A 27,659-nucleotide genomic window follows, 5' to 3' on the forward strand; every position below is an offset into this window, starting at 1 on the left:
AATGCCAAAGCATGATTCCTGCTGCATTAGAACTCTTCCTCGCTCTTTAAATTTCTTCATTGCTTACTTCTCTGGATCCATCTCCTCCATTTTTATTGCTTTCACTGACCAGCCATGAGATCCCATGTCTGCCTCAGCTTCTCAGACAGTGTAGCATTCCTTTCCGTGGAAAGACCTGTCAACTTCTCAACACTAAGTAATACTTCTCTCATATTTTTTTAAAGATTTAAAACTGTTCTTTTTTCCTGAGTAATTACTTAATTATTGTCAAAATGATGTACAGAGGGTTTACAGTTTCATACGTAAGGCAGTGGGTACATTTCTTGTACAATCTGTTACTTCCTCCCTCATTTCCCCCTCCCCTCTCCCTCTTTCTCTTGCTCCCCATGAGTAGTTCAGTTGTTTTACACCAAATGGTTTTGTAAGTATTGCTTTTAGAGTCATTTGTCTTTTTATCCTTTGTCTCTCGATTTTGATATTCCCTTTCCCTTCCTTAGTTCTAATACCAGAAATGAACCTGCAGAACTATGCCTACTTAATCTTTGGTAAAGGAGCTTAAAAAAATAGGATGGAAGAAAGATAGCCTCTTTAACAAATGGTGCTGGCAAAATGGTTCAACACCTGCAACAAATTAAAACTACATCATTATATATGACCCTGCACCAAAATCAATTCCAAATAGATCAATGACCTCAAAATAAAAACAGATACCCTGAAAACACTACAAGAAGAAGTAGGAGAAACACTTGGGCTCCTTGGCATAGGATGAAACAAAGGCCCAGAAATGCAACAAATCAAAGAAAGGTTGGACAAATGGGCCTGCATCAAATTGCAGCGCTTCTGCAGGGCAAAGGATGTAGCTTGCAAGATAAACAGTAAGCCCACAGGTTGGGAAAAGATCTTTACCGGCTTTGCAATGGACAAAGGCCTCATATCTAAAATATATGCAGAACTGAAAACATTTAATTCCTCCAAAACAAATCCTCAGAGAACCAACAGCCCCCTCAACAAGTGGGCTAAAGACTTAAAAAGAGATTTCTCTGAAGAGGAAATGAGAATAGCCAAGAGACACATGAACAAGTGTTCTACATCAGAGACCATAAAAGAAATGCAAATCAAAACAACATTGAGATTCCACCTCACCCCAGTAAGAATAAGCATTATCAGGAAAACTCTACATTCTTCAAGAACCTTTTCCAGATTTTCTTTGTCCAATTTAAAGACTAAAATTGTTCCAATAATTTCTAGCATTTTATATAGATTTAATTTGAATACACAGGTATTTTAGGTTCTTTGTTCACTAATTCCACTTATTTATTTCCCATGTCATTCTAAGCTTCTCAGAGTCCATACATTCTTATTTCACAGACTGAGCCCAGCAAGCCTTGCAAATGCTACTGATATGTTATTTCTTTGTGGATAATCACAACCCCCACAGTTTGTACAAGGTAAATAAGTAGACTATCCTGGTAAGCCAGCTAAACCCACTTTAATGAAACATATGATCTTTTCATGACTAAAAATGCAGATTTTCAGAGGTGCTGTATGCACACCAGCATCTTCTAAAAGTCAATCCATATTATGGAGTAGAAGAAAATGTAAATCCCAATATTCAGCCAGAGTTCTTCAGGAAACAGAGATGTATGTGCTGCTATTTTATCAAAGGGCATAATTTTTAAAAATCAAGAGTGAGGAGGGAAGGAAGAAAACACAAGAATAGAGTATACCACCAAGAACTTGAAGAAGCCAGACCATTTTCAGAGAGCCTGAATAAATGATCGCATCTCAGTAAAACTTTCAGAAAGAAGAAGAAAGAATATATTTGTCTACTGGTTTCCTATTGGCCAAGTGCAATGATTCTGTTTTACTTCCTGACTGTTCATGAGTGAGCACCAAATAGGTTCCCATAAAGTCTTACCCTCAACAACAACTGGTATTTCCCAGTCAAAAGACTGAAGATCACAGCATGAACCTGAGACTCAGTGCTACTCATTTAGGCCCACATGGTGGGTATAGTCTGTGAAGAGTTGGTCATTGCAGCCACCAAGGGACTTGGAATAAGTGTGCAAGGACCCTAGAATTTGGTGAAACTAAAAGAATTTGAAGGGGGATGATGAGGTGTTATAAATACATACTAATAATAATATCCTTATTTTACACTAAGTCCAGTCCCAGAGTTAAAGATACATAATCATGGGACTTAATTAAGGACTTCCAACTCCCAGTTTGGTGTTCTTTTTGAACTTTGATGCTGTTTCTCTGGACATAAAACATTGTGCCTTTGACTGAGTATTTTGACTCATCTTTTCACACTAACATCAAATCTCTTCTATATTTAGTCCTTCATGGTCTCAATTAAATATTATGTTCAGCAGGGCTGACTTCAAGTTTTCTTGATTTCTTTTTACCAAATGAGTAAAAAAGAAACAAAAATACCAAATCTAAAAGAAATAAAGTCCAATTAATGTTAAACTTCTTAAGGTAGGTACTTGCCTCATAATCTTTTAACATAGAATTCAACAAATGTGTGAATGCAATAAACAAAGATCTTAGCAAAGAGCTTTTGAGAAGCCAGCCGCCTAAGTCCTGTAAAGAAAAATATTGTCAGAGATAGTAGCAGAAGTTTCTTCCACATTCATGTGCTACTGTTTTTAGCTGAGTAGTATATGTTAGTCATTCTTTGTGTGTGCATCTCTTAATTCAGGTACGGACTATGATCTGACATGACTTGCCTGTCTATCATTGTCAAAAAGCAGATGTTCCACAGAAAGCTAGCTTTGCCCAAATTCAAGATGATAACATTGTTTCACTCACAGGGCAAAGAAGTACAGAGCAAATGTGATTATGTAACACTGGTGAAATTCTTCCCTAGTTTTAAAAAACGTTTTCTTGTAGGATCAAAAAAGAAAGCAGGATAGAATTTGTGCTTTACTTTAAATTTTTTTTTATCGATACCGATTTTCAGCACAAGTTTATTCCCAAAATTCTACAGTCTGTTTCTTTAACAGAACAAAATGCTGGTGATAATGGTTATGTCAGTCTTTATGAATACAAGCTCCATTATAACAGATATTCAGCTTCCAGAAACACTATTTTTTTCCTGAGACTCATGCATATTTCATTGTCTAGTCCTTCTGAATTTTAAGTGGATAGGTGTCCTTTTAAGCACATAAACAAAGAAGATGAAAATATGCATTATAACTTCCTCTCCATTTTAGTACTAAAATTATAGGAACTACATTTCTTATGTTAGAATGCATCTTATGTGCTATTTATTCTATATCCTATATGAATAACCAACAGCTTCAATTTCACTTTGTACTGTATTTAGCTTCATTTTTGCAAGATAGCACCTTACCAGGCTTGTTTGAGAATGCACCAGAAAATAGCATATTAATCTCAATGTCTAAATGGCAGATGGGATATGGGAAAAGTTAGATTATTTTTGTCTTTTGAAGCTAGTGGGTTTTGAGAATAATCAGCCATCTTTCAAATCTTTCAAGACTCTACCCTTTTGATTTATAGATATTTGTTCACCTATAGATTCATTCATTCTGTGATTGTTGGGCATCTATTTCCTTTCTGTCTGATAGTTCTCAAGGCACTGGGAATAGAGATATAATTAACATTCCTTTCTTTTTAGGAGCTCAGGAGCTATAATGTATAATGTGTGCAGGCAGAAATAAGGACATATAGATGGGGACACTTAACAGCCTTGGGGAACAGAGAGTGGCCAACAGAAGCTTTCTGAACAAGATAGTGCCATGAGGCTCTGGGGAGTTAGGTAAAGAGACCAGATTTTAACTGTATTTATTACCTAAGGTACCCAAGTTGAGGGGGCTAGGTAAAACCCTAGTTAGAATATATAATAATAAATGAATTAAAGATAGCCCTAAAATAGAGAACAGAGACATCTCTGTACAAAGACATCATGAAATGGAGTTTGTTCTGTCCTAGAAAATGCAAAAGAGAGTTTGATGAGGGCATGACATCAGGGCAGAGGAAATAGCACAGTGTTAACATTTGGATATTTAAGTTTATGCTTCATTTTGTTTTGATGATTCTAGTAACTGAGTCAGACATGCAAGCTATAATAGCTGTAATGTCTAGCTACTTTCTTTTATGAAAGGACTTGTGAGCTAGTCTGATAGAAGGTACCTTCCACTCATTCTTCTTCTACATATTGTATTCATTAGCATGCCCTATAAAACCATACTGTGCATTCTCTATCAAATCATACTAGCAGCAACTGAATGACATGGCCACTAATTAAAAGCAGAAATCAAGCACAGCAGATTTGTAGTTTCATTTATCTAAAGACACAAGAATAGGCTTGTGTTGACCACCTGTAATGGAACACATTACAGATAGCTTACCGGAAGAGTTTTCATTACAGATCAGCGGATCTAGTTTTTGTTAGTTTGTTGCTTTATTTTGACTTCTTTGTTTTCTCCAAAATGTTTCTGGAATCTAGCCCATTAGTTGAGGTCTCTTCTATGTATTCTCTATGAGAGCAGAGAATATTTTAGGCCAAATAATGGTGATATGTGGTGGTTGAGGTGTAGCATTTGGGACTTGGAATCCTATCACCCAGTTTCTATTTAAATACTTCCCAGAATGACAAGCAAGAAGGGAAGTAGCCCTGGGGCTGCCTGCCTGTCTTCTCTTTGTCTCAGTTAAAATGGCCAACAATAATAGTGTTGTGTCTGCTATATAAACTTATTCTGATGATTAAACAAGATAGTGTGGTAAATTTAAGCCTAGGTTTTGACACATAGTAAGAACTTACTAAATATAAATAATCGTTGATATTTTACCTAACTGTCCCCATTTTGTACTAAGTTATTTGGGAATCTTCCTTCCAAAATTTTAGTTTAACAGCTCTCCAATGATAAGGACTATGTATTCTTCATCTTTGATTTTTATGGTGTATTGTATATTTAAACAACAACAACAACAACAACAACTGCTTTATAGAACATTGGCAAATAGATAAGAAAGACTAAAAATTTTATTTTTCTGTCTAGTCTGAAATTTTGTGTGTCTTGATTATGTTTATGAAAGGGCCAGATGTTCCCAAAGTTTTGGATTTATGAATGTATTCTTAAAACTGTAAGATTCCAAGGACATAGCAGTAGTTTAGGGCTTCGTTTTCCAAGGACACATGCTTCATACACAACGCCCCCTGCTGGGTATGAGCAGTACTTTCTGGAAACAATTTTTTTTATATATTTGTGTTTATTCTTCATTTAACTTTTTAAAACACTACTATAGTTATAGTTAAATATTACAACAAAAAACAATAGCAAGTAGTAAACTTATTTATGATTACAGTCCTTCACTCCATCACTACTGCATTTAAAATGCCAGTAGTGGGTGCTATTCACTGGCTCCATTATGAGGTTTGACACTGAACACCACCTCTAGGGTGATGTTCATCATCCTCGTAAGCTTCTCCATTATAATGGCGTCATCTTTCCTGATTTGGATCAAAATCCACAAGTTCTACCTGATCCATTTTCATCAGTCTCTTCTACTTCCTTCCTCTCAGGAAGGAGTTTTTCCAGCAAAGAGAGTTTATCAGGAGAGAGGAAGCCGTTTTCAGGAAAGTTTACCTTAAACTCAATGATTAGGCGGCCCTTTTCATATGGTCGTCGATAAATTGGCATGCCTTCATTTAGCACACATTTGATATCTCCATGCTTGACTATCTGACCTGGATGAGAAGTGATGACTATGGTTCAGTTGTCAAGAGTGGAGATTGGCTTTTGGAAGCCACACAATGCTTCAACCAGTTGTATGTCCATACACATGAAAAGGTCTTCTCCTCGTCGTGTAAAAACAGCATGGTCCTTCTGGTCTAATACAATGATGATATCTCCAGGCTCCAATCCTGGTTCTTGGTCTCCTTCACCATGGAATATTATCTTCTGGCCATCTTTCATGCCTTTGTCAATATGAACTTTCAGAATCTTCTTCTCTCAAACTATTTTCCTTCCATTGCAGCTTTTACATCTATCTTTAGGACTGATCCTTTCTCCATGGCCCTGGCACTCCATGCTCATAGACTGAATTTGCTGAACCGTTCCAGGTCCTATCTGATGAATTCGTATTTGCATCCCAGTACCTCGGCCATTGGGACAGCACTCCACTGCCCCTTTTTTACCACCACGGCCTTCACATTTGTCACAAATCACATTCTTTTGCAGAGCCAGTTTTCTTGTTGCACCATTATATAAATTTTCTAAGGTAACTGAGAGCTGATGCACAACATTTTTACCTCACCTTTCTCTCTGCATCCTTCCTCCTCCTCCAAAAAACATATCAAAGATGTCCATGGGGGAGCCAAAACCGCCACCTGCTCCACCCTACTTAATTGCCTGTTCTCCTCCTTTGTCATATAATTCTCTTTTCTTGGCATCAGAGAGAACCTAAGCTTGAGAAATCTGTTTAAACTTTTCTGCTTCATTTGGATTCTTATCAGGGTGGTACTTCAAGGCTAGTTTCCTGTAGCCTTTTTCAATTCTTCCTGGGTGGCATTGGGTTTGACTCCCAAAACATCATAGTAAGTGGTTTCTTTCACCACCATTTTCTAGCCGGTGAGTGGGCTGGGGCCTATGAAGGAGCGGGAAGGAGCGCATTGCTGTGCGCAGATGGGGCAGCCGCCGCTTCTCCAACCTCTCTCCGAGCGTTCTGGAAAGTTCCCTGGAAACAATTCTTTGCCATACCAGCTTCTCAAATCTCTTCCCCTAAGGAGGTAAATTAAGAAAATAATCCAGAGTGGCACAATGATAAGACAATCATTTGTCTACTGTAAATGTTTAAATCATTGAAAGCCTTCTTTCAACTATTATGAATAGCATCATATTACATGGTGACTAGATAAAAATTCTGTGAATGCTACAGAGTCAATGTCTTCTATTCCTTTCTACTTCCTATCGATTTAGTAAACACTAGCCATCTCATGGATTGTCTTGGTTTCCATGATACCAGTTTTAGTCCGGTACTCCCCACTCAACCAAAACTTTTAAAAACTGGCATTTACTACAAATAATCTCTTACTACTTCTCATTTTTTCTATGCTAAAAGCAACATTCAGTATGATGATGATTTCTTCTTTGATTATCTCTGTTCTCTTGGGTTTTTGACACTACCCTGTAATGGCTTCTGACCCTTGTAATGTGACTCTTCTCCCACTTCGAATCCCAACCTTACAATCTCCCAAAACTCTTCCCCAGACTCCCTTCTTATTTTCTCTTGATCTTTCCCTTTTTTGGTGTTGCTGTTCATTTCCCACTACTTTAGCCATCCGTTTTAGTGGTATAGCTTCTGCTTATTTATCTCTAGCCAACCTTCCTGTCCAACTATGATCAATGTTCCTAATACTGCTGGATCATTTGGAAGTTCATATGCAGACTCCTAATTAATATTGCTGTTAGCCTTAAGAACATTTGAGTCTCCAATTTTGATTCTTTCCTTTATCTCTACCTTCCTGTCAGGAGTTCCTGGCCCCTGTAAGGTAAGCAGTCTACTGCTAAGTGATCTAGACCTTTAGTAGCACTGACTTTTCTTTCTCAATTAGCCGTTCATTCTTAAAAGCTGTTCCATTTTGCTTACGCTTACCTCTCCATTCTCTTTGAAGCTTTCTCTTTCTCCTTCCTCTGAATGGCTTTGCCTGACTGGCTGTACTGAAGAACATTGCATAGGCTTCATAGGGTGGTGAAGGTAAAAAGAAGCAGAAAAGCAATCATTATGATGCAATGATATATAAATAATGAAGGAGATATATCCCAGGGGAGAGCAACCCAGAAAGGCTGCTCAAAGAAGATGACAGATGAGCCAAATTTTGACAAATGACTAGGCATCAGACTGGTAAATGGTGAGCATGGGCATTCTGGAGACAGTAACTTATGCAAAGAAGCCACTGACTCATTGTTGAAGTGCAAGTAGCTCCATGAGGGTGGAACTCTGGTTTCATGGAGGAATAATACGTGGTGAAGGAAGGGGTGGGGAGATTACACCACCATTTCAGTTATCTGCTGCACGTAAACATTGTGAAACTGCATGCCCTAAGTCAACCTCATTTTATCTTTCTCATCATCCTTCAGATTGGGCAACCATCTCTAGGGATGATTTGTTTCTCCTTTGTGGCATAGATGTACATACTTTTTACTAAAGTAGAAGGATCTAGAATCTCCACATTGCTGAAGCAGCAATGGCAGGCTGAGCGTCTCATGTCATTTCTCTGAGATCACTCAATTTCCCACGTATATACTACATGCTTCTTTACCAGAAAGCTATTTCCTAGAAGGGCACACTATGGAAGTCAATGAGTTTCTTTATACATAGACACAGAATTCACATAGCACTCCTTCCTCTATGCTCTATTGGGCAAACCAAGGCACATACCAAGTTGGCTTCCAAAAAAAGGAGAAGTAGACCCCACCTTCTGTGAGATGAGCCAAATGAATATGAAGGGAATATTGATAGTTGCTTTTTTCTAGGTTCTGTAAGGATGTTAATTAGCATATTGACAATTGGAGTAGGAATGTTTTAAAAAAATATGCCTTTAACTCCTTGTAGGTACTGGATTCTGTGGTCAGGGACCAATACTTGGCTATCGGTAAACTTCAGGAAAGTGCCCTCCGAGGGCCCATAGGACTTGACACAATTTTTCCTCCTTATGGAAGCAAATGGAAAGCACAGAGAATGATTGTTTTAAATCAAAATGCTATCCAATGACTGTCAAGATTCTGGGCTCCTTCCAAAAAAACTGGACTCAACATCTGTCATGGAGGAGAAAATACCTATCATCACAAATCCTATGCCTGAAGCTTTTCTATTTAGAAATGCTACTGATTTTTACTTTATATTGCTATTTCTATAAATAAACTAGAAAAGTCATCTGAGACTTCCAGGGAGGGCAGAAGTTGGCTTTGTATTTTGTATTTGCAATTCTTGTGTCACAGCATATGTGTGTGAATTGTTATCAAGCTGGTGTGGAACTGCATTTCCATGCAAAGTGAACACTTTGACTTTTGCATCTCTACTCCATGTCTACAGGGACACTGCCTGTGAGAAAAAAACAGCAGTTTATATAGTTCAAACAGCTTTATTCTATCAGTGCAGTTCTGAATCAGCTTCAGGAATAGCGGCTTTTATATATAGGCAATTGTGTCTTGAGAAGAAAGCAGAGGCCTAATGCTTATTAAAGCTTCCTAGAACAAATTGAGATCTAAAGTCCAGGAGTGTGTAAGTGATAGTCCCTCTGGATTTTCACGGATTGTATACCCCTTTCACTAAGGTTCGCATCGACCCAGGTGTGTAAAAACAAATGGTCTCTCTTGATTCATATATGAACTTGAGCATGAGGCTGGACTATGGTCACTCCCAGTCAGTGTTGAGGTTCTCAGTGTCATTACACAATTAGTTAACCCTATCTTGCTATCAAAAGAATGTTCATTTCCCTTGGGAATGCAGTGCCTAGGGGACAGTGTCCTTGTTTTAATATTGAAGTTTGGCCATTTTCTTGTTACCAAATTCCATAAACATTTTAAGCTTTGACTTCTAACTTTGTAAAGCTTCATTAATAATGACACCTCCTTCTTGGAATTGCTATCATGGATTGAAAGAAATAGTATGAATTGCATTGAATCTAATACTTGCTAAGGGTAGCCTCTAGGTTTTAATTTCTATTGTTCCAATAGGCTTCTGGCTGACCTATGCTGTGATTGTCTTCATTCCTTAGGGAGATGTTAATCTCTGTGGCTTTGGGCCAGGTATTATCCCTCCTTATTTGTGGAATTGGCTTGACCAGCAAGTACCTGTCAGAAGATTTCCATGCCAATACTCCAGTCTTCCAGAGTTTCCTGAATTACATTCTCCTCTTCTTGGTCTATACCACTACCCTAGCCGTCAGACAAGGTAAGCTCCCCACAAATACCAGAAAATACCCTTAGGAACACACAGAAGAAGGTGTAGCATAATGGAATAACTTTCAACAAGACAACAAAAGACCCCAAATTTCACTTTTTTTGTAGGAATACTTCAAACAAAGTGAGTAATTCAGTAACAAAAAAAGCATGAATTGTGTGAACTGAGCAGGGCTTGAGAAATTATATATAGGCAAAATGTGTAAGTCCTAACAATTGGAATTTCTATGGATGTTCCTTCTACCTCTCAATGAACCTAGACAAAGAACCTAGAATATGCTATGTCCTAAATATGTCCCTAAGGCATATTCTTGGGGGAAAAGTAATGTAAAATATAAACACAAATAGCTCTAGTAATATCACGGGGGAAAAGAATGCTATCTCAACTGGTTAGGTAAGGTGTTAAACTATTTTCAACTTAAAATAGTTGAAACAATAAAAGAAGTTTTCCAAGAGCCTCTGCAAGAGAAAGCGTTTGAAGGAGCAGTTACAATTGAAAATACACAAGGTCCCTCCCCAAAGGTGAGATTCAGATCCTTATGAGTATGACACTGAATCTGATATAATGACTTTTATCTGTGCCTCCCTACCCCAATGCCAGTGATTTTCCCCACATTGAAACTATTGGATAAAAGATATCCTTTAATCTTTTTGTCCAATTAGTATTAGCAAAAATAGTCATTAATAAGTTTGTAGACAATTGCATACCTTCCTAGTAAGGAAGGGCATGCATGTATAAGTATACATTATTTCAAATAGTAACACTTTTTGAAACTTAAAAAAAAATTATTAGTTCATTTTTTATATTTCTTCATTTGGCTTCCTATCTAGAATAACATTCTCACTTATAATGAATTGGTCAGTATAAACTTTTATCTTGGGGGAATAAAAATGATCCTGCTTGGATGGAATTGATATTGGATTTGTTTACAGTATTGAATAAGTAGATTTCATTTGCTTCTCAAAGAATGGTACTATCAGTGACTGTTTTTAAAACTTTGGTATCAGTAGATATAAATCCTTTGAGAAAAACATGCCTAGAGAGCAAGGGAAGGGATGACACTGTCTAAAAAGAAATGGACCCTTTATCTGACTTATAGAACTATAACTCCTCTGTATATCATCTTTGTAATAACAATAATTTTTTTTAAAACTTGACCCCTAATAAAGGAAGGACAAAGTATTAATATATGAAAGTTGAAGACATTTAGCTATGTGACCTCAGTGTGAGTTGGAAGGTAATAAATGTGAATGATGTAAGTACATTTCACAACAGTTACATTCTCACAGTTTCATGATGGTGTTTCAATTCAGGAAAGAATTTTAGAAAATGAAGGAATGGTTGGGCACTGGTGGCTCTCACTTGTAATCATAGCTACTCAAGAGCATGGCCCAAATCCAGCCCAGACAAGGAAGTCCATGATACTCTTACCTCCTATTAACTACCCAAAAACTGGAAGTGAAACTATGACTCAAGTGGTAGCAATAACCTTGATTTTACAAAAAGGAAAAGCAAAGGTCAGAAGCAGCACTCAGGCCCTGAGTTCAACCCTCAGGACTGGAACAAAACAAAACAAAAAAAAAACAGTGAAGAAATGGAGAGGCATATGATTAGAATTTTTTCTCTAAGTCTATAGCTTGATAGCTTGACTAAATCAATCAAAACTAAAACTGGGATATAAAAATCTCTTGAAATAAACTGGGATCATTATAAAAAATGACATTAACTTACTATAAGGATTATAATAAAACTAATATAACACATAAAAAGTATAATAATAAGATTAAAGTAATTATCCCCTTCCTTTGGTTGTACCTGAACTATCACTGTATCTTACCTGAGTACATTGGGAACTGTATATACTGGTATTAGAACTAGGAAAGTGAAAGTGAATATCAAAATTGAGAGACAAAGGGTAAAAAGACAAATGACTCCAAAAGCAATACTTGCAAAACCATTTGGTGTAAATCAAATGAACAACTCATGGCGGGAGAGGGAAAAGGAGAAGGGGTAGAGGGGAATGAGGGAGGAGGTAACAAACAGTACAAGAAATGTACCCAAGGCCTAACATATGAAACTGTAACCTCTCTGTACATCACTTTGAGAATAAATAAGACAAAAAAATACGGCCAATAGAATAAGCACACCTGAATTAACGCATGTACTTTTATACAGTCCTTGTTAATTCCCAGGGATGTATTTGATTACAAATATAAGAAATGAAAAAATAAGATTAAATTAAGTTAAGAACAATTGTAAAACACTCTGTAAGGTAAGCCAAGAAGGTTAGTTCAGGCAGAAAGGAGTTTATTGGGGGAACAGCAAACTGCTGGCCTGCACGCACAAGATGGAGGTGTGGGGAGACAGGGGGGAAGGAGGAAGAGACAAAGACAGAAAGAGAGCAATATAGAAAAGGAAAGAGCTCAGGGATCATGTTGAGCCAGATTGTCTAGGAAAAGGTAGGAGATCTGGCCAGGTGGATTGGATGTGACCTCAGAGAAGTAGGAGGTAACTGCCTCCAGGTGTGCCAATTACCTAGGTAACTCATGTTCTGGGTGCAGACTTAAACAGGTGGGAGGGCTTCTCCATAATGGATTCCACCACAAGTGTGTAAATATTCCTTTCCCCCTATATCCATACTAGCATTAGTTATTTTTTCTTCTCAAATCTTTAAAAACATTATTTGTTGTTATTGTAAAGGTGATGTACAGAGGGGCTACAGTTACATAAGTCAGATAAAGAGTACATTTCTTCCTTCCTTCCTTCCTCCCTCCCTCCCTCCCTCCTTCCCTCTCTTCCTTCCTTCTTTCCTTTCTTTATTTATTTATTTTCATCAGTCATGGAGATTGAACTGAGGTCCTGGGTGCTGCCCCTGAGCTCTTCAGCTCAAGGCTAGCACTCTACCACTTTGAGCTCCGTTGACACTTCCATTTTTCTGGTGGTTAATTGGAGATAAGAGTTTTACAAACTTTCTTGCCAGGGCTGGCTTTGAACCATTATCCTCAGATCTCCACCTCCTTCTTAACTAGAATTATAGGTGTGAGCCACCAATACCCTGGAGTACATTTCACCCTTTCCTCACTTTCTCCCAGTTTTTTCCTCCTGTCCCCACCCACAGTGGTATAGTTCATTTTCTAGATAGTGTTTAATGAGTATCACAGCTGCATTTGTTCATTCTTTGTTCCACCATTTCTGCCCTCCCTACCCTCCCAAAGACAGATAAATGGGACAAAAGGAAAAGAAAGCCAAAAAAAATTTAAGCCTCTTGTTTTCATTTCCTGGAGTTCATTTTCATAAATATTATTTCATATGATCATTTTTTTAATGATGGCCATTCTGATTGGAGTGACATGACATCTCAGTGCCATTTGTTTTGTTTCTCCAGTATGGCCTGAAACGTTGAACCATTTGTACTTCCTCAAAAAGTATCTGCTCTGTTCATTTGCATATTTGTTAACTGAGCTGTTGAGGCTTTCATAGGTTAGCTTTTTGAACTCCATGTGCATTCAGGTTATTAATATCAATGTAGAACTGGCAAAGAATTTCTCTTATTCTGTAGACTGTCTCTTCGATCTAGTGACTTTCTTGTGCTGTGCAGAAGCTTTGTAGTTTGATGCCATCCCATTGATCCATCTTTACTCTTATTTGCTAAACTATGGAAGCTCTTTGGGTGTCTGTTTTTGTGCCTGTACTATGCTGTTGCATGTTTGTATGACATTGTAGCATCATTTGAAATCAGGTATTATGATGACTACAGCATTGCTCTGTTCACTGAAGATGGCTTTGGCTATTTGAGGTCATTTGTATTTCCCTATCAAGTATAGACTGAATTTTCTTCCTCTGAAGAATGCTGTTAGTTGACTTGTTAATGTGAATAGGGTTTGGGTGGGGATTGTATTGAATATATAGATTGTTTTTGGTAGTCTAGCCTTTTTCACGATGTTGGTTCTGTCAATACTTCAATGTTAAACTTTTTCCATCTCTGGTTTCTCTTTTTAAAAATTTCTTTTTTCAATGGTTTATAGTTTTCGTTTTGGAGGTCTTCTACTTCCTTAACTAAATTATAATACTATGCTTAGGCATATATTCATAGGAATGCAAGTCAAGATACAAAAGGTGTTTGCACACTCATGTTTACTAAAGCACTATTTGTAGTAGCTGAGCTAAAAAAGCAGCCTAGATGTCCTACAACTGATAACAAGAGGTACACATACACAGTGGAGTATATTTCAGCCATAAAGAGGAATTACATTATATTATTTTTGGAAAAATGGATGGAACTGGGAATCAACCATTAAGTGAAGTAAGCAGGTTCGGAAAGACAAAGGCTGGATATTGTCTCATATATATATATATATATATACATATATATATCATATGTGTTCATATACATTCCTATATACATAAACAGAGTATGACCATAACAGTGGAGGTGTTTGGGGGAGAGGGAGAGAGTGGAATAGAATTTTGGAAAGCAAATAATAATGAAGTGTATCTTGTCTGTTTATGAAAATGACATAAGGAAATTCACTAAAAGGGATAGGGGAAAGTAGAAAGGAAGAGCAAAAAGTTATAAATTATATCTGTGAGTGAAATATCATGCTAAATATCCTTTATAAAACTAGTATACATTGAGTAAAATAAGTAACAGAAATGTATATCAGGTTTTGTTGCAGGTACATACCAGTAGAAGAGGCAGAGTAGATGAAGAAGGTAAAGGAGGGTAAATGTACTCAAAATACTGTGTATGCATGTATAAAACAAACCAGTGAAACCTCTTGCAATTGTTTTAGGAAGCAGAAAGAAAGGATAAATGTGAGAGACATTAGGCGAGTTTGATTGGGAGACATCTTGTGCACACATGGAAATATTATTTTGAAACTGTCTCATGTAATCAATATACACTAATTAAAATGAAAAACAATGAAACAGATCTCTAGTAGTACTCATAAAGCACACATTTGCAAGATTTTAAAAGTATATCATAATTAGAAAGAGAATGTAGAGCATCATGCCAAGTAAAATAGGCCTCCTGGAGAAGTCATTACAAGCCATGGAACCCAAAGGTCTTGCATTTCATGGCATATCAGATCCTAGAGTCACCTGAACATCTTGCACAGTTCTGAAAATGCTACTCTGTGGCATTCCAAAGAATACCTGCATTCTTTGGAATTTTCTTTAATTTTTACCATAGGCAGTCAAAAAAAAATTCTGGCTAAGAAGTAAAACCTAACAACAACAAAAAAAGAACCATGCCCCCCAAACCCCAAACAGTCAGTTCTCAGTACCTGAATAATCTTGGCTAAATCACAGAAGAGAAAGGACTGTTAATGGTTGGCAGAATAAGTAAGCACTTGGCAGTTGTAAATATGGAATTATAACTCTCCTGAGAGTCATGGGGGACTATTACTGTCACTTACCTCAGTCTGGTGAGGTAATATTCATTGGAATCTCTTAAAATATTTCTCTTCTGGGAAGTTACTTGGGAAACCTCCTTACCTATTCCTTGTCAGATCATGTCTACTTATTTATGGATTTATTTTTACTTATTAAGTATTATCAGAGAGTTTAGCCCTCATAATGTACAATGATTGTACCTCAGGGATTTCTGAAATGAACCCTTGGTAGAGGCTCATGGGAATTATGCATATACCATACAGGAAATTGGGAGGAGCAAGATTTAAGCTGGTGTTATACACATCACTCTGAGAAATTGGTAGAGAAGCACAAAAACTAGAATCCTCTAAGCAACCTACGTAAAATGGTAACACCACTTTGGAACACAGCCTGGCCTTGTCTTATAAGCTTCAACATACATCTGTACTAGAACCTAACAGAGTCCTTCTTCCAAGAGTAACAAAAAATGATGTCTACACATGAATGTGTATGCAAATGCCCACTACTGGTTAATTCATAATGCCTAAAAACTGTCAATGGCCCAAGAATTCTTTGGCTTGTAAAAGGAGAAATAGAATGAGGTAACTTGAACCTAGAGGTGCAGCTCCGCAGTAGAGCACCAGCCTTGACTGAGGGAAAAAAAAAGTGATAACTTCATACAATGGAATCCAGCTCAACAATAAATAGGGAAAAGGACTATGATAAGCACAAAACCAGTAACAAAACCTTATGTACTGTGCAATTACATATCACTTAGTTATCCTGGAGAAGCAAACAGACTATGCTTGTCAGCCTGGAGCTGGAGGGGGCTTCAAAAGAACAATGACAATATTGTGTAGGTGCATTATTGTAGAGCTCACACTCCCCCTCTCCACACACAGACACATACGCACACATATGTCAAGTCTCTTCTTTGTTTACTTGAAAGGGGATAGATTTTGTCATTTGTTCAGCTAATGAAAGGGAGAAAAAAGAAAGAAAATTAATTGACTGTCTCCTATGCCTCTGTGATTACCTTAAGGGAATAATATACTACAGGGCCTAGAGATTCCAATAAAGGTAGTGCCACTGAAAGTGTCTCCATTCATTGTAGCATCTGATCAGACTACAAGAATGAATGTAGATTCCCATGAATGTACCTACTCCAAGAAAGAATGCAAATACACCTTCTTATCCACATTCAGTACAGGATAAATTTGCACCAGATTATATTTTCCACAACGTTAATCAAATTTATAGCATCTAATAGCATGTATCCTGTAGTATGTGCTAAAATGTATAAGTCTCAAAAAAACAAAACTAATCCCTTACACAGAGCCTTCTGTATTTAATGACTAAAGAAACGAATGACTTTCAGATTGAAAGAAATTGACATGAATATGCAACACCATCTTTTCCATTTAATGAGTCCTTCTACAGACTTATACAAGCACACATTCTCTCTCTCTCTCTCACACACACACACACATACACACACATACACACACTTTATACATCAGACCTTCCCTCCTTCCTCATGCCAAATATTTCACTAATGACTACCCTCTGGATTCCTGATTTCTAAATAGTGTGTAAGTTTGCAGAGATGAGTTGTCTCCTTTTTAAAAAAAAAAATCTGGAGTCCATTTTGATTGTTAATTCAGGAAATCTTTAAGAATTCATCTACCCATGCTGAGAGCTGGCGTAGAGCAATACACATTCCTGGCACGCAGCTCTAGTGTTCATCGAGGAGATTGAAGGGTGGTTACAAGATGATAACTGTATTGCCTGAAGCAGATAAGTCCCCTTCTGCCAAAATAGTGCTTTGTATGTAATTAGTGTAAAAATTCAGGGGAATAGAGTTTATCCTTACAATCATCTTTCTCAAAAAGAAAAAATAAAAGCAGCAGCAGAACCATCATGAAGGAACAAAGCCATCCCTGCAGTGAATTGACTTGCTTTCCTTAAGTTTTCATTAAGTCAAAGATTCTGCAGCTAGGCATCTTGCAGACACTCATGCAGTCTGCTGCATGAGATCTCCGGCTTGGGGGTGGGGGGGAGGGGGGAGAGGGGAAATGAAGCCAATGATTTTTATTCAAAGATTAGAATTGCACTGAGATTGTCTTTAGATCAACCTTCCCTGTTCTATGCATCTGGTGAAAATGTGTTTTGTGAACATTTGGTCACACTGTTTCTATATCTGAGACTTTTGTGGATCCAGGAAAGGGTGAGCAAACAAGCTGAGATTTGATACATGCGGATGAGTGGCTTCTGTTACAGGTTGTCGTGATTAGACTTCTCAGTGATTTATCAGCAACTTATATGAGGGAGATATAAAAGACCAAATTTCAAATAAAAGAAAGTGTCAGAATTTGGGTTGTTTCTGCCGAGAAATCTGCAAGGAGAAATCTTGTCTTCCTCCAAGAATAAGAACTGTCCTTGGATGAGCTCCTCAAAAGTATATTGCAATCCTTACTACTATTTTTTGACAGGATGTAAGATCTTCTGTTTCAGAGTTAAACAGTGGCATGAGAATGGGAGAGGGAAAGGAAGTAACAATCCAAAATGAAAAAGATCTGTAAAATGTTCTTAGGGTACATAAAGCGTTGGAGGTTATAAGGCTAGGAAAGAGACCACTCATCTTCTAGCTGAGAAGAGGGGCAAGTCACGCTGTCAGGAATGTCTTGCTTGGTTATTGTTCAGCAGGAGGAGCTCCTCAGTGGAACTCTGAGGCCTGACCAGGCCTACAGCAGCTTTACCTACAAGTATATTTCAAATTTTGTGGGGTTTTTTTTTAGTGAATGTCATTTGCTGAGGTCGAAATTTCCAGCTGTTCAGTGTTAAACTCAGGAGCATTGTAGCACAGCTTTAAGCAAGTGATTGATTTTAAACTTTTGTTAGACTCAAAGAAACTAAGCTCATTCAGAACCAAGCAAAGAACTTCTAAAAATAAAGTTAAAGAACTTAGTAACTTCTTTTAATAAAGAAATGTGTGGGCATAGCTTATGTAAGTGACATCAATGTAGAAATCTCTGCATTGTTAATATAATAAGTTATTTACTATATGGAAAATTACTAGCTCCTAATCTTTGATTCTATAGTTTTGACATCCATTGTATGGAATAACTTAGATATCTGAGAAAAAAATTATTTACTAAGTACATTCCTATACTGATCAAGACTCTTGCCTGAGACTGTCAATTCGTTGCACAAAGCAAGGATGCAGCCTCACTTCTCAGGTGTTTTATAGCTGTAGTTCTGCCCAGGATTGCTTCACATGGAACCTCCTAGAAGGCTCCAACCTAAGTAAGCACCCCCCATTCAAGTTTCTGTCATTTCAATTCTTCCACTCTCCTCAGTTGCTTACTTTTTTACTTCTTGTGTTTAGTCTCTCCATATTCCATTCATTATTCATTTTTTATGTTTGGGGAATGCCTTCTGTCAGGCATAGAGCTGTTAGGCATGGAGATGTGAAAAGTGCCCAAGTGAGTAAAGACTATCTCCTTCTCTGTAGAGCCTGACAGGCAGTCCTTGTGATTGCAAGAATGCAAATCTGCAGGTATGCCTTTCCTTTACAAAGCTTTACTGTGAAGGTACTTACCTTTTCTCTACTACTCTTTTTCTCCACCCACTTGAGGTCTCCCATCTAAAGTTATTCACAGAAGAATTCAGTACAATTACAGTCAAAGCAGGATTATTAGTGGCACCCTCTTGGACTTTCTTGAGAATGAACATGTGTTTGGCACCAAGACCCGAACTTTACATTTCAAAAAGTGGCATCTGATTCTTGAGTCCTTGTGTCATTACTTTCATCAAACTGTCCTCCTTGAGAATAATGGCTAGATGTTATCCCTTACCTTATTTAGACTGGCTATAGTGAAATTTTAGCTGCTGGGCTTCAAAGAGCTAGACCTGTTATTTATTTTCATAATTATTGACTTCTGACACCCTCAAAGATTTTCCACTCCTTTACCAGTGGTTCCTTGTGGATGTAGGACTGTATTGCCTTGCCTAACATAAGTGACTCCTCGGTATAAAGTCAAATAGCCCTTTACATTTTCATTTTATCTCTTTAAGCAGTCCATTTTCTCCTGGTTTAAGGATGTGCCTACTTGCATACTCAAGACTAGCTTTTGCCAAGTTTTAACAACCACTCTGAAATAGTAGAAACCATAATAATCTTTATTATTAAGAAAAAAAAGTGACCAAGTAAAAACACAGTAGGGAATATCAGGTTTCCTGGGCTTTATCCAGAAGAAAAAGGCTTCCAATCATTTACTAGAACCATTAACATCTACAGAGGAGCAGAAAGCTGAAACAAAATTACAGCCTCTGGCATTCGACCAACTAGCCCATCTTATTTTCTTAGCATACAGCATGCTCCACTGAGCAAATGATCACCAAACACACATAAGTTATTCTAATGTAGTATCCTAGAAGAGTAAATTTGTGGTGTTCTTAATGATATCAGGACCACAATATGCACACTTTTTGTTAGTCTATTTTTTTCCAGAAAGCAGCACAGATAATATCAAAACAAATGTAGCAGTATAATTATGATATCTTTGAAGAAGCCATTATTAATCTTCATTTTATACCCAGATATCAGGTGTAGATATATCCACAGCTTCATCTGGAAATAGTGAAAGAGTATTCTCCAACAGGGATATTTCTAACCATACCTCTTGATGCAGCTACTGAACCCACTTATCAGACTACCCTAGAATATAGGCATCATCTCAGGATGCATTGAATTTGGCTATAGAATATATCAACTGACTCAAAGTTGCCTGCCACAACATCTGTGGAACCTACTCTGTGCCCAGTGCTATAAGATACCTCAATAACTACCTTATTTTAATTCATTTGTCTCTACCCCTGTCCCAAGTCAGGACGCTATCACCTCTCATATAAGCTACAGCTGTGATCCTAAAGATGCATTCTACCTCTGCTGTGCTCTGTCACAACTCAGTCACAATTACCCCTCTTCTAAAGCTTTGTCTGACCAATTTCAGTAGTAAGTTAGGCACTAGATGGTCAACAAATTTTTCATCTATGATTCTGATTAAAATCAGGATTTTGAAGAAGGAACTGATGAATAACAAGTGGTTATTTTTCATACCCAGTGAAATCAACATGCTCTTCTCCATGTCATTTTGTGAACGGAAATAAGGTCTTTTAATAAGGTCTCAAAGAAACACAAAATCAAGGTATTAGGATGTTGCTATTCCTGCTTTCTAATTAGCCTATCTCCTTGAGGAAAAGAGGCCAAAGATGTAAATGCTAATTTTTGTTCTCTTAGCAGGGCCTCTTTTCAAGTGCAAGCTAAGTTACACTGATTTCAAAGCAGGAGACTCTGATCCTAATGAAAATAAATTTTGTTATATCAGGAGTGAATTTAATAAGAAATATATTTGGTTGCTACTAACACTCAATAACTTTATGATTAGATGCAAAAAGCCTATTCAATTGATAGACTAGATAGAAAAGGCAATTCAATTTGATTAAGATATAAAACAAATGGAAAGACCTCAATGTTAAAATTTCAACTAAACATCTTTCTAGGATCTTTTTAAAGCAGATACATGCCTATAAAACTGCTAAATATTAGAAAGGAGCTATAAAGGGCCAAGAGCCTTCAAGACTATTTAAGGAGACAATATTGCATTTAACTTTAAATGTTATCTCTTTTTATTATACTAGTAACATATCATTATACAGATAAACATTCCAAATACATTCATAAATATGGTTTTATGAAAAAGTGATCATGTCTTCCATCTACCATTGGACCCAACATGCTTCTTCAAAAGAAATCATGGTTAAAATGTTTTACTCATCTTCCTTGGCATTTTTCTTTTTCTATGTATTTCCAGTTATACATTAATTATACTGTGCTCTCATTTAAGTACTAGGCATTATACCAATTTTATAGCTTGCTTTTTCACTTACTAATTAATATATAAGAACATTTTAAATATTGATAAATATCATCAAATTCCATCTGTACATCCTGTGCTCCCCCCAAAATGATTACCAATTCAAAACTATATTAACAGTAGCTGAAAGTATCTCCAAAGCAACAACATAATTCTAAATTTTTGTTAGTAGAGGAAAAAAATTCTCACTGTCTTAAATTTTATTTTCTTAATTACTCATGGAAGGCTTATTGGCAACATGAAGTAACATTTAAATTTCTAGATAAAATTATAATCTAACAGTCTGGACTTGGTGTATCTTCCCCAATGGGCTTCTGTCCTTCTAAATTCTCTCAGTCTCTTGTTATTTTTTCATGAGTTAGTCTAAGATGGGGCAAACAAATGAACCCTGTGATACCTTCCTCTGGAAGAAAGCCACTGCTAGAGCACTGGATAATAATATTAGAATTTATATCAACCATAAACCTTTTATAGCGGTGTAATTAGTAGGATTATTAATACTACTCAAGCCTAGCTTCTTTATTGCTGTAAACACAGCTTGTGATCCTATAAATGACATCAGTTATAATCCTTTAGGGTAAACCAAAGTATTTGAGTCAGTTTAGCAAGGGCTTAATCTGATTCATTTAAAATTATTCAAAAGAACTGTTTTTGTTTGTTTGTTTTTTCTTCTTTTGCTTAGGAAGCAGAGTATGAGAGATGCTTATTGGGCATTTTCCAAAACTTGAAAATTGGATTCCAGGGGGAGCTTATTGGTATTGAGTGGGAAGAATGAGAGTTAAGTGGGGGATTTTAACCACTACCCTGCAAGTTACACCCCTCAGCCAAGTCTGTGGCTCAGTGTCTTTTACTTATGGATCTCTGCAATCTCTTGGCACTTTTATTTGTGTTTGGTCAAAAAAGAAAGTGATTGTTAGCATATATGCTTTAAATTTTTTTCTCTAAAAATTTTGTTGAATGGTGACTCCTTTGTACAACTACTTAAAGATAATAAAAATATAATTAAAAAATGAATCTGGGCTTATGAGGGCAGGTTTGTAAGTCCCAGAAGTTGGGAGGTTGAGGCAAGATGATTCTGGGCTTGAAGTCAATCTGTTTTACATAGCAGTATCCTAGATCCAAAAATAAAACAACAACAACAACAATAGTAATAGTAATAGTGAATGTGGCAGGAATCCCCAAACTGTGGAAACTAGCTGAATAGTTTTGGTGAATACTGTGGAAATCAAGACAGTAAAATGACATTTGAGAATGATCTCTATTATTACAGTTTGTGTTCCTTTCTTAAACAGGTCACCATAATATCTCAGATTTTCTGACTCATTAAATGTTAAATGATTATCGAATATAATTTACTTACTCACCTATGTTGATCATTCCATGTGCTCTGAGATATGAATGCTTTCTAAAATGTTAATCTCTCATGATATCTGAGAGACAGTATCCAATTACCTATAACTTTTTAGAGTTAGACATTCATTCACTCAGGCAATATCTCCATATAAAACCAATAAATTGTAAGATGAGTAGGAGTTTTGGAAGCAAAGGGAAACATCAGTTCATTCAGCCTGAATGAACACTGACAAAGAGGAAAGTACAGTTAAATGAGGGAGAAAGAATTAGTGCATGCACTGTTTGTTTGATTTAACAGCCACACTGTGTACTATTTGAGGTGCCACCTGAAAGAAAGAGGGAAAGGAAATAAGATTATACAACAGTTACAACCCCACAATATTCCTGTAAATTACTTTATGGATGATGAGATGAAGGCCCAGAGAAGTTACTTAACTTACCAAAATTTACATAGTGGCTTCTTTTTAAAATAAGTTATATCACAAAGACCATTATTCTCATTCTAACAACATTAAACAAGCCTCATATGCTGTGAAATTATACTTTTCTAAATCTTCCAGAAATCTTAAGTATGAAAGGAAACATACAGATGCAAAACCCCAGAAAATTCTCTTTGTGAGTGAGAAAAATAATCCAACTTCTCTCAGCTTTGGCAGATGAGAAGAGAAAGATTCTACCATTGAAGGGATAATAGAACACAAGCAAAACTCTATGCAGTAATGTCCATATGCAGAAATATATAGCAGATTAGAATTCTAAAGGAATCTCCAGAAGAGATCAGCACTCACATATACAAAGTATGTTCCATGGTTTTGTTTTTTTTTGTTTGTTTTTTAACTTACTGCTGGGCATGACATAGTCCACAGGCTGAAGAGTGGAGAGAACAAGAGGGGATCTCACCTGAGTTATGGGAAGCCTCCTTCCCAGAGGGCATGGCAGCCATCCACTGAAAGTGTAGGGAAGTTACACAGGAGATCTGAGAGAATTATGTTTGAGGTGCTCTACACTTTCAAGGTAGAACCAGAGAATTTTTTAGACATCTTAAGCAGGGAGGAATTCCATAGGAGTAGAAAATTTGATACTGATCTGAAGAGCAAACAGAGTAACCCAGAATTCCCAACAGCATGGTTCAAAACCTGTCTATAAGGCACAAAGAGATCTCCAGAACTTCTGCGGTACTCAGACCTAAAGCCCAAAGAATGATACAGTATTGATTCTGCACTCTAGTCATTTGAAACAGTGGTGAGCTAAGTCAAACTGAAATTGCAATTGAAAGCACAGTTCTGATTAGATTGACTCGGTCCTTCAGTTAAGAGGACTGACACAAGAAAAAGGACATGTACTCTTTTGGAAGCAAATACTTTATTCAGTCTCTACTGCTGTTACACATGAAGTGACCAGGTATAAGAGAAAGTTACTAGACATGTAAAGAAGAAAATGTGACTTGTGGTAAAAAGAGAAAGTAATCAATAGATGTTCACCCTGAGATGCTAACATCATCAGAAAATTGTAAAATTATAATAACGGTGACAAAATATTAAGTTCGAGTAGCAGAGGGTGATAGTAGTCATAAGAAAGTGGAGAATTTCACTAGTGGTCCAGAAACTATCTTAAAAATAATCAATAGGATAAATAAATAAACAAATCCCCATTACTACCATTAGGAATTATGAAAATGAAAAGCAAGCACAGTGAGAGATGTGAAGGATGGAGGACTAGAAGGTAGGTGAGTAGAAGGTTTCTAGCCAAACACTAACTGAAATGGGACAAGAACTAGGAAGACAAACAGAATAAATTATCCCATACATGCTGGACAACATGAAATGACACTACATGTATGCAGTTGAAGAAAAGCAGAAAAGCATTGGAGCAAAATAAATATTTGAAGAGATAATAGTGAAAAAGTTTTCAAATTCATTTTTTAAAATCTCAGAGATACGGGCTGGGCATATGGCCTAGTGGCAAGAGTGCTTGCCTCGTAGACATGAGGCCCTGGGTTCAATTCCCCAGCACCACATATACAGAAAACGGCCAGAAGTGGTGCTGTGGCTCAAGTGGCAGAGTGGTAGCCTTGAGCAAAAAGAAGCCAGGGACAGTGCTCAGGCCCTGAGTCCAAGCCCCAGGACTGGCAAAAAAAAAAAAAAAAAAATCTCAGAGATCCAAGAAGTTCAGTAAATATAAACAAAATCACACAAAGTTATATCATAGTCAGACTGATAAAAACCAAAAGCAAGAAAGAAAGCAAAAAAGCAACCAAGAAAGAAACAGAAAAAAGGAAGAAAGGAAAACAAAAGAAATTTCCTAAATTTTTGACCTCTTACTCAGTATGATTTCCTTTGAAACAAGAACATTTGCGAGGCCACTGTCAAGTTCTGCCAATGACTTGGTCATTTCAAAAATGCACTCGGGCAGTTCTGACCTGGTCATCAGGGGTCCACCATTAGAACGATATTCGGCAAGTATCCCATAATTTCCATTTACACAAAATAAGGGGGGAGGGTCTCCTCCTCCAGTGAGTGGCCTAATCCTAGAGACAATGTGTGATGGCAGAAATGCAAAAGCCAAACATCAAAGCAAAACCAAACCCTGAGTGGCAGGAGGAGGGGTGTGGTGGTGGAGGCATGGGTGGGGGTGAGTTCCTCCTAGCTTGTGTTTCCTTTGCTCCACGGGCTGCTTCTGCCTTTCCAGGAACTGTCCGTGGTGTACAGGCCGTGGTGCTTAATTTAGGCAATGACGGCATCAGGCAGCAGGTACTTCTCGCTCTGCCCTTGGCTCAACACTCGCCGGGTGTATATGGCACTGATCTCGTTCTGCACAGGCTCCGGGCCAGGTAAATATTGTCCTGGTACTGTCGGAGGATGGGCGAGTCTAAGATGTACCCTCTGGAGTCATGACCTGCCCGGCTCACGCATACCAGGCCAAACTTCTCCACGATTTCCTGGATGTGTGTATCCTTCCAGAGATTGGGGGTCTGGAAGGTCCTCAAAACGTCTGCCCCACAGAGGGGTTTCAATTCAGGCACAGCTGCAGGGGCTGTTGGTGCCTTGCCGGTGTCCTCGGATTCCATTGGGGGTGGAGATCTGAGCAGCTCCTGGTGATGATGTCTCAGCACCTTCACCGTCTCCATCCATTGCGCCTGCTCACTCTCCCAGGGTCCACATGGATCCAGTTGGGTGTCTGCAGAGCCAGCCGGGCCATTGCCACCCTGTGATGGGAAGCCACCAAGTCTTTCTTGCCATAGTGATCACTGACAGGTGAGATAATGCCCTGGATCATTCGGTACATTCCTGTTTGGTGCAGGTAGTCTCTGGCCACTTCAAACAAGCGCAGGTGCATGTTCGTGATGGGGATGGAGGAGCCATAGGCCAGAAGCACCACAGGGATCTGGCTCTTGATCTTCTCAGGGACAGCCACACCCGCGGCAGTGGCCACCCTGCCCTGCGGCGCCGTGGCCCTCCGTGTTGACAACTCACGAATGCTGTCCTGAGGATGGGGACTGCGGTGGAGTGGGGAGAGAGAGGAATCTTCTGTCAGGAAGCCGGGCTGTTGGCCATGGCGCCAGGACAGCCACAGGGGCAGCTCCTCTCCAATTTGGAAACAGTCAGGCCCTGGGGGCTCTTACCTGTAATCACAGCTACTCCAGAGGCTGAAATCTGAGGATCTCAGTTTGAAGCTAGCCTGGGCAGATAGATCCTTATATATCACCCTGCACCAAAATCAATAACAAATGGATTAAAGACCTCGAAATCAAAACAGACACCCTGAAAACAGTAAAGGAAGGAGTAGGAGAAACACTTGGGCTCCTTGGCGCAGGACGGAACTTCCTTAACAATGACCCAGAAAGGCTACAAATCAAAGAAAGGTTGGACAAATGGGACTGCATCAAACTGCAGAGCTTCTGCACGGCAAAGGACATAGCTCGCAAGATAAACAGAAAGCCCACAGACTGGGAGAAGATCTTTACCGGCCATTCAACGGACAAAGGCCTCATCTCTAAAATATATGCAGAACTAAAAAAATTACCTTCTTCCAAAACAAAACCACAAAGAACCATTAGCCCCCTCATCAAGTGGGCTAAAGACTTACAAAGAGACTTCTCTGATGAGGAAATGAGAATGGCCAAGAGACATATGAAAAAGTAGTCTACATCACTGGCCATAAAAGAAATGCAAATCAAAACAACATTGAGATTCCATCTCACCCCAGTAAGAATGTCATATATCAAGAAAACTAACAATGACAATTCTTGGAGGGGATGTGGCCAAAAGGGAACCCTACTTCATTGTTGGTGGGAATGTAAACTGGTTCAGCCACTCTGGCAAGCAGTATGGAGATTCCTCAGAAGGCTAAATATAGAACTCCCCTATGACCCAGCAGCCCCACTTTTGGGTATCTATCCAAAAGACCACAAACAAAATCACAGTAATGCCACCAGTACAACAATGTTCATCGCAGCACAATTTGTCATAGCGAAAATCTGGAACCAACCCAGATGCCCCTCAGTAGATGAATGGATCAGGAAAATGTGGTACATATACACAATGGAATTTTATGCCTCTATCAGAAAGAATGACATTGCCCCATTTGTAAGGAAATGGAAGGACTTGGAAAAAATTATACTAAGTGAAGTGAGCCAGACCCAAAGAAACATGGACTCTATGGTCTCCCTTATTGGGAATAATTAGTACAGGTTTAGGCAAGTCATAGCAGAGCATCACAAGAGCCCAATAGCTATACCCTTATGATCACATAAGATGATGCTAAGTGAAATGAACTCCATGTTATGGAAACGATTGTTATATCACAGTTGTTACTACTTTCAACGTCCCATCTGTAACTGTAGCTTCTATTATTGATGATGTTCTTGTATCACCTTCCTATGGTTGTACCTACACTATCTCTGTAATCTTATTTGAGTATATTGGAAACCGTGTATACTGGTATTAGAAGTAGGAAATTGAAAGGGAATACCAAAATTGAGAGACACAGGGTAAAAAAAGACAAACAAATACAAAAGCAATACTTGCAAAACTGTTTGGTGTAAGTGAACTGAACACC

General features: G+C 37.9%; 1 protein-coding gene, 1 long non-coding RNA gene and 2 pseudogenes across 2 annotated transcripts in view; 1 reads left to right on the plus strand and 3 right to left on the minus strand.

Annotated features, from left to right (window-relative positions):
* Positions 1-27,659, plus strand: part of Slc35f1 (solute carrier family 35 member F1) — a 420,595-nt gene that overhangs the window by 260,650 nt on the left and 132,286 nt on the right. Inside the window, exon 2 of the mRNA XM_048353981.1 lies at positions 9,749-9,924. Coding sequence (XP_048209938.1) covers positions 9,749-9,924 — 176 coding nt within the window. The remainder of the gene's footprint in view (positions 1-9,748; positions 9,925-27,659) is intronic.
* Positions 1,018-26,879, minus strand: LOC125357229. The gene is made up of 3 exons (XR_007212096.1): positions 26,837-26,879; positions 7,216-7,218; positions 1,018-1,174 (listed from the first exon to the last, which is right to left on the minus strand). It is a non-coding gene; the product is annotated as an uncharacterized LOC125357229 (long non-coding RNA).
* Positions 5,312-6,426, minus strand: LOC125357227 (annotated as a pseudogene).
* Positions 25,135-25,952, minus strand: LOC125357228 (annotated as a pseudogene).

The sequence above is a fragment of the Perognathus longimembris genome, chromosome 9, assembly GCF_023159225.1.
Source record: "Perognathus longimembris pacificus isolate PPM17 chromosome 9, ASM2315922v1, whole genome shotgun sequence".
In the NCBI taxonomy this organism is placed as follows: Eukaryota; Metazoa; Chordata; class Mammalia; order Rodentia; family Heteromyidae; genus Perognathus; species Perognathus longimembris.